This window comes from Sinohyriopsis cumingii, chromosome 17 (genome assembly GCF_028554795.1).
Source record: "Sinohyriopsis cumingii isolate HCF-2022 chromosome 17, ASM2855479v2, whole genome shotgun sequence".
Taxonomy (NCBI): Eukaryota; Metazoa; Mollusca; class Bivalvia; order Unionida; family Unionidae; genus Sinohyriopsis; species Sinohyriopsis cumingii.
Window position 1 is genome coordinate 121,082,138 of NC_142977.1, and position 12,258 is coordinate 121,094,395.

The 12,258-nt window shown below is 34.5% G+C and overlaps 1 protein-coding gene across 3 annotated transcripts in view; it reads left to right on the plus strand.

The window, feature by feature from the left end:
- Positions 1 to 12,258, plus strand: part of LOC149779774 (replication protein A 70 kDa DNA-binding subunit-like) — a 99,899-nt gene that overhangs the window by 51,455 nt on the left and 36,186 nt on the right. For all 3 annotated transcript variants that reach the window (XM_089940636.1, XM_089940638.1, XM_089940637.1), the window contains exons 9-10: positions 1,896 to 2,085; positions 11,269 to 11,405. In XM_089940636.1, the coding sequence (XP_089796762.1) occupies positions 1,896 to 2,085; positions 11,269 to 11,405 (327 nt within the window). The remainder of the gene's footprint in view (positions 1 to 1,895; positions 2,086 to 11,268; positions 11,406 to 12,258) is intronic.

The following is a 12,258-nucleotide window of genomic DNA, read 5'->3' on the forward strand; positions in this document are numbered from 1 at the left end:
AACATTTTGTGTCAAGCTGAAAAACAAATCCAAAATGGATAGATAACCAAGCAAGAAAGCTGTTAGTACCATTTTTACAAGTCTTTAATAAATGTTTATTGTTAATAATTTTCATTAGTATCCAGCTGTGTTACTTTCGGAGGAGACTGCTCCAGTGGCCTAGTGGTTAGATTGTCCGCCTTGTATGCAGGAGGTCGTGGGTTCAGACCCCAACCTAGTCATACCAAAGAGTTATAAAAAATGGTACTAACAACTGCCTTGCTAGTCACTCAGCATTAAGAGGTTAGTGTTAGGACTGATCGGCTTGGTGTCCGGATAATGTGACTGGGTGGGACATCATGCTACATGTCAGTGGCATTATGCCCCAGTGCTAGACATCACTATAAACTGCCACGCTGCGGACATCGTAGTGAAAAATTGTTAAAGCTATGTTAAAAATTCAAATCACACACACACACTTTTGGAGAAAAAAAACATGTTAGGCAATGTTCAAAATAATTCCGTTGTTAAGGAACTTGATTCATCTTGGAGAGCATCACTTATCATGAGCAAAAGTAAGTCATAGTGACCTACTTTTCACACTGGTGATTATGTTTAAGTTTTGTTTTTGTTTTGTTCTATTTTTGTTGGTTTAAACAGCACTTTTAACACAGCATTGGCTATATCATGCCAAGGATATGGGAGGTAAGTGTCTTTTCCCAAGAATACTCTACACAACCAACCCAGGCTGCCATAGTTGGGTATTGAACCGGCAACTCATGGATCATGAATCTGATTATGAATCTGATGTTCTACCAGCTGAACTACTGTGGCTCCCTTTACAGTTTGCTCAGTTTACATCCAAGAAACTTGATATGTGTTATCATCGTAGATGATAAAACTCACCATTGGTCATTGTAACCTATTTTGGACACCAGTGATTATGTTAAATTTTTACTTTTGGCATCTTGGTATGTACATTCATGAAACTTGATGATTGTTTTCCAGCCATATGTGTTGGTATGGTTGGATACTACTGACTATGCAATGTTTTGGATTATGCCATGGTGGAGCAGAGAATCATAGCATTCTGTGGAATTCTTATAGGTTAGTAGACTTTACGTATTACATAACATAATTTACACTCACCAAATGCAATGAAGTTCCACTGATCCAACTTGATCTTTGTGTGGCTCATCTTTAAGGTCAAGTGATCTTATAGTTTATCCCTTTATCATTCCAGCACTTTCTTTTTTAAACGTCTCAAAAACCACTAGATCATTTTGAACCAAACTTGGCACTGAACATCCTGTCATGAAGATTTCAAAAACAATGTCGACCGTTAGTGACCATTAGTATTTTTAAACATTTTTTTTAAAGCATTTGCTCAAAATACTTTACTAAAATTGACATAAAGAATCCTGATATGATTAGGGCTTCTGACTTTGCATATCTAGTCACCTAACTGTCATCAAATATGGGTGTCATTAAATGACTTGTCAAAAGCTATTAAACATAATTAGTCAAAATTTAACATAAAGCATTTTCTACAAATAATGCTGAACCAAATTGAATATATCGACCATTACAACAAAATAGAATAACCTTCAAGTAAACTTGTCAGAATTGCTGAGCAAACTTTGACCAAATTTGACAGAGAGTATCCTGGAATGGATGACTTTCAAGTTTTACAAATGATGTTGATTTACCATCAGATATATAAAAACAACTTTAAAAGACTTCTGCTTAAAAACTACTTAACAGAAAGTTACCAGTGACAAAAACATCTGGCATGCAAAGCTTTACAATTTGTACACATGATACCATTCAGCTATCCAATATAATTACTGTTAATGAAAACTAGCAAACTCTTACAGTTCTTTCCAGCAACCTCATCTTTTTTTTGTTTCTTGCAGGTTTTCTATGTAAGTGGAGCATCTGTGACAGAAGCCAACCCACTGTATCACAGAGCACATTTAGAGTTAAAGATTAACAACAAGACAAGTATAGTGCCATGCAGAGTGGCAGTGGACATTCCCAAAATAGGGGAATACTGTTTTATAAAAATAAGTAGGCTTCGATATGCACAAAAGGATGAATTGGTTGGTAAGTTTTCTTTTAACTTACGGGGTCTCAAGTTGCTATAGATCCATTTAATAAGATGGGGATTTCAGTTAACTTGCCCAGATATTTTGCAAGGATAACATGTAAAACTGGTTAGAGCATCCACCTCTGATGCAGGAGGTCATGGGTTAGAACCCCGGCCAAGTCATGCCAAAGACTCATAAATGTGGTACTAGCAGCTGCATCGCTTGGCATTCAGCATTAAGAGTTCAGTGCCATGACTGGTTGGCCTGGTGTCAGGATAATGTGACTTGGTGGGACATGATGCTAAATGTCTGCGGCATGATGCCTCAGTGCTAGTCGTCACTATAAACTGTCACACTGCAGATATTGTAGGGATATGACACACACACATGTAAAACCTAAACATGCATATTACTACATGGAGCTTCTGTTGATGAGTGGGATGGAAAAGCTTTAATTTTCCGTTATTATTATTGTTCTGTAAGGTTTGGTTATTATTAGCTTCAGTTTTTAGCAAAATACTTTAGACACAAGGGGTAAGAACCACACACCACACTTATCAGCAGGTAGGGAGCCAAGGTAGCTGAGTTGGTAGAGCATTGGACTCATAATCCAAGCATTGTGGGTTCATTACTATTGGCTGACTCATTGTGTCTTTGGGAAAGGCACTTGGTTTCTATTTCATTGGCATGTTAATAGCCAATAATGAGTCAGAAATGCAATTAAAACCATCCAACAAAAACTTATGAGCAGGTGTGAGATGATCATATTTGTTCTTTGCTAATCAGTCAAATTAACTAATAGCTATATGCCACTTTTAACAAAGCAATCCATCAGTTCATGCAGATTTAGATAGATTTAGATAGATTACAATAGCTCAGACTTGTTATTAATAGAGTTGTTAGATTTGAATCAACAAACTTTCAGTCAGATGATTACTGCATTTTATGAAATGGCAATTTTAATATCCTTTTATTATCCTTTACAGGAAACTCTCATTTGAAAACTTCCTGAATATGATTACCTGTATACATCATTTTATAGATCAAGATTGTAAATTGATGTCAGAAATCCAGGTTGACATTTAAAATGATTCCTTAAAGAAAATATGTGTAAGTTAAAGAAATTACATGGACTTTATATTAATGAAAAGGAATATTAGCTATGTAAAGGTTTTTTCTTTTTAAATCAAGAATGTAAATCAATGTCATAAATCAAAGTTGGCTAAAAAGTTAGTTTTAATAGCAGTAATACCTGTTAATATTAGATAGCAGTCACTTGGCACTAGCAATTTCTAAAATGTAAATATACCCCACCCCAACCCCTGCCCCCAGTTAGTTCTTGTAGATCTAGACCAAAAACCAACTTATAGTCTGGTGCCTCACTTCAATTTAAGTGTGTTTTGCCTTTGGTTTGTTCAGTAAGTGTACAATTTTGTATTGCACTAGACTTTTTTAGTACTTTTATTGAATTTTTATTGCATCTTGTGTACACACTAATGTAGCATTATCATCATTTTATAACCGTTTTGGGTACTGGTGTCAGAGTTAGCATTTCCCTTGATAAATTTGTTTTTTGGGGAGGTGTTTGCAAATTTCCTGTAGCCTTTCAGTAACAGCACAACAAATTGACAAATGCAGCAATAATACAGTTTATGGGACAGTACCACTGCACCTATTTTGTGTGCACCAAGTGTGAGTGCTTAGTTGAATGACCTAACTCCACTTAATGGACAGACGAAGAATGGGATTTAGCTGGAAACCTGTCACTCTTACAGAAGCAAGTTGAATGAAGTCTTATGTTATGTGTTTAGGCTCTAATAAACAGTAACAAAAGAAAGACTGAAAACAACAAGCTTTGAAAAATTTAACAAATAATTTATTTCCCCCAAAAAAACAATGTAAAAAATGACAAAATAAGAACTTATGGTTTTAAGAATCAAATAAAAAAATAATCCAAGAATAATCCACGAACTAAATTTTAGAAGTCATAGTAATGAAATGTTCTAATGAATTCAAGTTTAAGTCCTGACGAAAAATTAAAATGGAAGACGATGACGTATACTGTAGTCAGTATGGTTTTGAAGTGTCTACAGTTCTTTGTTATTCCACAGAAAATAATATTCCGGTGTTTGAATTTCCGAATAAAATGTCAAGAAATATCTTTTTCCAAGAATTCTTTATGAGTACTCAAATATTTCCAGGAAAAAGAATTAATCTTTAGAATCCAAATAATTTGAATAAAAATTAAAACATAACTTCAAACTGGTCACAGCAAAACAAACACCTCATGTCCCAGTGTTTAGAAGCCCAACTGAGATTATTTCTCTATAGACAAAGGTTATACAGACAGATAATGCGCAAAACAGATACCCGTATGAGGGTCACGTGATCACATCCCAGAATGGTTTAGAAGGTATCTACATGACTAAGATCACGTATTGCAGTACAGCCTTGATTCACTATTATCATTCACACATTAAAATTGAATTATAAAAAGGAAGTTGTTTACTTGATTCTCAATCAAGGCCAGGAACTAAGTCATCATAAGATACAAAGTTCGGTGCTTACAATTAAACAGGCAGGTAAACAAAATTACATTACTTTGACATGTAATGAAGTTAAAAATTAAAAGATTTTAAAACTTACAAACAATTAAATTAAATCAAATATAAATTAAATATACATAACACTTCCCCCATAAAGGAAAAGAAAGATTTGTATGAGGTTAAAAGAACTCTTATAAATTATACACAATGTACATCAAATAATACATTGTTAGACATGGGAAAGTGCATCTGCTATTAAATTATCTTTCCCCTTGATGTGCCTGATGTCAGTATCATATTCCTGTAACAACAAACTTAATCTTAGTAGTCTTTGATTTTTATTTTTCATCTTGCCAATCAAAGTAAGCGGGTTGTGGTCACTAAACACAATAATCGAAGAAGGAGCTGAACTAATGTAAACTTCAAAATGTTGTAATGCCAGTATCAAAGCCAAACATTCCTTCTTGATTGTTGAATAGTTTCTTTGGTGCTTGTTTAATTTCAAAGAAAAATAACACACTGGATGATCAATACCATTTTCATATTCTTGAATCAATACTGCTCCAACCCCAACATCACTTGCATCAACAGACAGTTTAAATGATTGGCTGAAATTTGGAGATGTAAGAACTGGTGCGCTTTTAAGTTTGGCTTTTAACTTGTCAAAAGCCTTCTGAACAATTTTCAGTCTAAAGGAACTTGTTTTTCTCACTCAATAAGTTTGTCAGGGGTTCACCAGTTATAGAAAAATTGGAACAAAATTTCCGATTGTATCCAGCTATACCTAAAAATCACATCAGTTGCTTTTTATTAACAGGCACAGGGAATTCAGAGATAGCCTTGGTTTAACATGTCCATGTCTCACGATATGTCCCAGAAAAGTTACACTAGCATGGCAGAACTCACTTTTGGATAAATTAATTTTCAAAATTGCATCTGTGAGTCTGTCAGAGAATTTCCGAATTGTTGCTAAATGTTCTTTCCAGGTGTCATTGTAGATGATGACATCATCGATGTAAGCATCACAATTGTCTAGACCAGAGGTAATCATATTCATGAGACGTTGAAAAGTAATGTGGCGACCCTTTCATCCCAAACAGCATTACTTTATATTGATAAAGTCCATCTGGAGTCATGAATGGCAAAATTTCCTTTGCTCTTTCCGTTAATGGAATTTGCCAAAATCCTTTCAGAAGGTCATATTTGGTGACATACTTGGCATTTCCGACCTTATCAATAGTGTCATTGATGCTTGGTAATGGAAATGAATCTGTTTTGTCACACTATTCACCTTGCTATAATCAGAACTTAAACAGTTATTATTTGAATGTGAGCACTATTTCAAGATGCTCCTACGAGAATGAACAAAATTTTCCATGATGTTGAAATTGTAAATTCCAAACCTGTGAAACAACACCCATACAGGATGAACCCTCTCAAACAGGAATACTTGAAAAAAGAAATTCAGTATTTGCTGGAGAATGATTTCATAGAGCCCAATAAAAGGGACTGGAGTTCACCATACATACTTGTTCCAAAACCAGATAAAAATTTCCAAATTAAGTAAAAAACTTTATCAAAGCTTTTACTGTTGTTTTAGATTTAATATTCCTCAAAGGAATTGCCTCTGGAAACCTTGTTGATGCATACATAATGGTCAACAGGTATTGGTTGTCTGAATTGATCTTAGGTAAGGGACCAACACAATCTACCATAATTCTACTAAATGGTTCATCAAAGGCAGGAAAAGGTTGTAGATGAGCCTTCGGTATCTTCTGATTGGGTTTTCCTACCATTTGACAAGTATGACAAGATTTACAGTATTACAAACATCACTTTTGATTTTTGGCCAATAGAAGTGAGTCAAGATCTTGTGTTAAATTTTATTAATCCCTAAATGGCCAGCCTTCATGTTAATTTGTTGCCTTTTCATACCCATTTTAGCCTTTCTAAATAGATCATTGTCTTAGTTATATTTGTGGCAGTCCTCATCATTGTTGATCTCAACACATAGGAAATGATTTATCAATACAGGATCCTGGTTTCCTCTGGAGTCAGCCTGAAATTTCCTCAGAAAAGAAATGTCCTTTCATTGTCAGCATTGGTATGTGGCAATGTCTGTATAATTCTGCTTAAGTCCACCAAGAAGTTTAAGTTGTTTCCAGCCTGTGGGTAGATTCAGATTGTTGACTATCTCCCTGAACAAATTTGGGAAGATCATAAAATTGACTTTACAAGAATGGTAAAATGCATGTTCATATCTATTTGAACTTTGTTCCTGCTACTGAAATTCCTGTTTCCATCCATTATTGAATTTCATTGATATTTTGGTTGTTTAGATTTTGGCATTTTAGCGTAGGGAAATAATCAGATAATGCAATCTTAGATATTTGGGAAAAAAAATAATTAAATACCAATACCAAACTGACCTGTTTTATATCACCTGAACTTTTAATTAATGATGAATCTAAACGTAATCAATTAATGTTTTTAATTAATCTTTTGTGAATTATTTTAATGACAATGGCCGATTTTCTTTTCTTTCTTTAGAGACAAAAGCCTGCTAGTATCCACCATTAAAGGCTATAGGGCAGACCTCTCCAAAATTCTTAAGTTCTATTTGCATTCCACTGTTGGATCAGACCAACATATTTTCAGACTCATTCAGTACTCTGAGCTTAAGAAACTAGTCTTTCCCTTTACTGGTTTGGCAGAACTTTTCTTGTGTTCCTTGATTGTTTTCTAAACCTCCTTATAAGCCCTTGAGTGAAGCTTCCTTCCAAAATCTAACCCTTAAGACAGCCTTCCTTCTGTTCTATGAAGAAGTGAAATTAATGCCTTATCAGTGGAAAAGGGTTATTAGCAGTTCAGTTTATCTTCTTTGCCAGCCTAGATTTCCAGCCAAGAATCACTATCTTTGGTGGTCCCTGATTAATCTGCTGAAATTTCCACTTTAGTTGCATCTGTGTTGTGGATGATCAAGAAAGGCTCCTTTGGTTTGGGCCTTATGTTACTGTTTGGCTAGAGATGGACTTTTCTTTTTGTTAGTCACTCACTGAGAATCAAAGCTCTTGAGGTTGCTGCATCTTATGCACTTCTTAATCATTGTTTACTGGAGGATGTCATGAAAACTGCCACCCACCCTCCACCCCCAGCAATCTTGGTTTATCTTATCATTCTGCTTTGATTAGTGTTGCACCAGAATGAACATATTTACACATTAAGTCCAAATGTTGAGCCAAATAATTTATCAAGCACCCTACTGCAGTGGCAACTTCACTTTGACAGTTTATCTTTAGGTCTTGAGCTATACTGTCCTACATTCTTTATCCAAGTGTAGGAAGGGCAGTATTCTAAATGATGGAGATAACCAAGAAATCAAACTAGGGTCATGTTTGGTTTTTGTTGTTGTTGTTTTTTCTTTTAAGGTCAAAATGTTCTCCTTTGGCTTGTGACTAGCACCAGGAAAAGAGGCAGCAAGTTCATAATAGGAGTTAGATATTATATAATTAAAATTTGTTTTAGCTCCCTCCCCCCAAAAATATATTTTCATACAATTCAAATTGGACAAGTGTAGGAGTTACCATTAAATATTTGATTGATATGCAAATTACCTGTAATTTAGAAGGTTGTAACAGTCACACTGATTTAAAACTTGTAGATTTAAATGTCTTCTTCAATTTCCTGGAAGAAAATGTATAATTTCATCTGCCTTTTTTAAATATGACTTTAAATTGATATAATCTTAACATGTCACCTATCCCCCTTTGATCACTGAAAGCTTTAGGACACCACTTTCATTGTTCATCTAACAACAGTTCTCCCTCCCAACCTATGCTGCTTCTTGAAATGCTGTACCCATCCATTCCATCATGATTTCAAGCCAGTCCTTGCATTAGCATTCTCTGTGCTTTTTGCCACCTACAGGGCCTTGTAACCTGGTATTGGCCATCCCTGATGACTGTGTAACATGATCAAACCAGCAAAGCTTTCTGTTCTTCATGATTGTTATCAGGTCATCATGTTAGTCAGTGGCTGACTGGATGCTGTTTTTCACTTCATTTTTGAGCAGTTAATGTAGCAGAAAAGAATTATGTATCTTTAATATTGTGTTTCAAGGGCTTCTCATTTCAGTATCTTTGCTTAAAGTCCATGTTTCTCAGGTATATTGAAACACTGACAGTTCCAGTGCCCTTAGTGATCTGACTTTGTTATTGATAGTGATGCTTTTGTCTATCCACCTGCTTTTTAGAGTAGGCAGCATCAGCTAGTACAATTCTGGACAATTTATTTGAACCAACTTTGTGATTGTAGATGTGAGATATTTGTACAACCTGAAGATTCTAATACTTGACTTAAATATCATTCTGAGAAACAGTTGATGTATTAGTCATGACTTTGTCTTTGTTTCTTTATCTACATCATGAACTTTGATGATGCTCAAGGTTGGTTGTCAGCTCTGCCACCTCACACTTTCTGAGCCTGCCAGTTGAGTTATGTCATCGGTATTATGTAGCTATTCCTACATCAATCAGTTTCTTTACAGTATTATTAAGCTTCTAAACACTTAAAGATGTTTACTTGTTTAATGAATAAGAAGAATATTTAATATCCAATCATGGACATTTTGCTGAGCCTGTTATAATCGGAAGTAAAACCGTCATTTTTCCACTGGCATGTTGGCTTCAACTGTTTGTTATTCTTTTCACTCATTCTTTTATCATCACCATATATTTCTTAAATCTCATGATAGATTCTCATTATACTTGGAAATCATTATGCAGCTGCTGCAATTCATTCTGCCATGTGCTTGATTGCCCTTTTAATCAAGGTAACACTCAGAAAATTTTGTAAGGTTGTTTTCATTACCAGTATTTCTTAAACACCTTGACTGATTTAGTTTATACTTGAATTTCAATAACACAACTCATTCTGTAACACACTTTGTTGCAGTTTTGACCCTGAGCAGAGGTCACTGTAAGAAAATCTGCATTGGTGTTTTATTGAAGTTTCATTTGTTTATATTTTCTTAACCCTTTGATGTATTTCATTCATGCTTAAATTGAATAATTAAAAGCTAAATATATTCATTCTGTCACACACTCACTCAGTGTCTCAGTAATTGAAAATTAGTATTGTCGTTTTGGTTCAAGTTTTAGTTATTTTATTTGCTTATATTTTTGAAACATCTTGCTGGATTCTGTTCATACATGGGATGAATCATTTTGAAACTAAAACAGTTTCTCCTGTGAAATACTTAACTTACCTATTTGACCTTGGAATCAAAGTTTCAATCATATAAATTTGTATTAGGGTTTTGATTGTACAATTTTAATTTGTTTTTATATTTCCTAACCTCCTTAACAGATTTTTTCATACTTTAAATGACTCATTATGAAGCAAACACATACTTGTTCAAACATCTGACCTTGTTTGGTCAAGGTCACACATTTTACAACAATTATTTGATTGTCATTTTAATATGAAGGCACTAAGGCTTTATTATTATACAAACCCATGGAACCATTAAAGATTTGAATAGACAGTTGCTGCTTGTTAATGCTTATATTAAAGTAATGGTACTTGATTTTCTTTCTATGGAATCATTTTAAAATGATTTAAAATATCCTGTTACCACTGAGATTTAAAATGCTATGTTTCTGAAGAGTAATTTGAGTAATTAGACTTTATCAACAGAACACAGAAAAGAAAAGTAATGGTATCAGCTGTCATAAATTGTATTAAATGAGTCTTTTGTATTATAAAGGGATTTTTTATAATTCAGATTGGTGGGAGCTATTTCTAATTTCAAAGAGCATAGCACAACCTATATTGCAGAATGATGACTTGATAAATTTCCATATTAATAACTGATAGATAACATAAATATGTACTCATTCCTACAAAGCACTGTATTTTTTTAGGTTTTTTTAAAGAATTCAAATATTTTGTTTATATATGTGATATTTAGAGGTACATGAGGAGTGCTGTTGTATGCATATTAAGGTCGCTGTGTCATTTCAGGCTCCTGTAATTTGCATTCAGCTTAGTTTTAAATGCAAAACGCCAGTAGAATCCTATAATTTGCTAATTATATCCCTGTTTTGTGGTTTCCTATGCAAATGCATTGTGTGGAATAATCTACAACTATATTTCTCATTTATTGGATGTTGTCCAGCAATTATTGGGTGCTTTTCAGCATGGATGGGATCCACTAAGTTTTTTGCTACATAACATGATGTCACAGTACATCTGTCATCACCAAACAGTTGACACATCAGTACATATGTCACATCATACAAGATATGTATTGTGTGATTCAGTGACAAAAATAAGAAAAATAGGATCTTTCTATAATATTTGTATTAATTTGTATTTTTTGAGCAGTTTACATACAGTTTTATTGTTACTCAATAAATAGGGGTATTACTATAATATTTGCACAGCAGGATATTGTGGTTTAAACCAATGTACACAGGCTTGCAAGCTAGCTAATTTCCTTATACTTTAGTCTTACCCTGATATCCAACAGTACAACATTGATAATTTTCAATAAATGTTATTGTTTTGTCACAACAAATTTTGCATTGCTAATTCATAAATATGCTTTCCAGTGAGGCCATACTTCCATTTGCGGTTTTTGTGTGTTTCAGATGTAATTGGTGTTGTTGATAGCATTGGAGAGATTGAGACTATTTCAACCGAATATAAAAAAGAACAAACCAAGCGAGAATTATATTTGGTGGACCAGAGTCGAATGGTTGTTTCTGTGACCTTTTGGGGACGACATGTAAGTCCAACAGTAGAAGTTCTGTTTAATCTGAATGAGACTGAAATGCAAGAAAATGACTCAAACCTCTGTATAACAACCACTCAGGAGACAACAATAATTAGTCTTTTTAAACAGGTGGTTATTATATACAGGTAAGAGTCATGTTAGAGAATTTGAAAGAAATATTGAAGCATACATCGATGGATAAATAGGGGGATATAAAGAGGGATAATAAAAAAAAAATGTGCAGTTTTTCCAATCGTTTGTGTCTTTCAATGTAGGTGAATGTATTGGATTGAGTGGACATTCAGACCTAATACTCACCAGTCACTATAGGCAATACATGAAGATCCACAGGAGACTGCTCCGGTGGCCTTGTGGTTAGAGTTTCCACCTCGGTTAATGGGTCCGATCCCCAGCTGAGTCATACCAAAGACTTACAAAAATGGTACTAACAGCTGCCTTGCTTGGTGCTGAGCATTAAGAGGTTAGTGTTAGGACTGGTCGGCCTGGTGTCAGGATAATGTGACAGTAGGACATAATGCTACATGTCTGCGGCATGATGCCCCAGTGCTGGACATCACTATAAACTGCCACACTGCAGACATCGTAACGATATCACTGAAAAATTGTTAAAGCTATGTTAAAAATCCAAATCACACACACACACAAGATCCACAGGACAGAAATGTAGCAGTCACATTGAGCAGGTGCTTGCTAAATTTAGTGTGCCCCAACTTATAATGCCACCCCATCTGCACTGGCAAATTGGCTGTATAAGATGGGTGGTGTTTCCAGAGGGGTACTATATTTGCAACATGTATGCATTATTATTAAAGGTTCTTCTTGTCCTTAAGACCTGACTTATTTC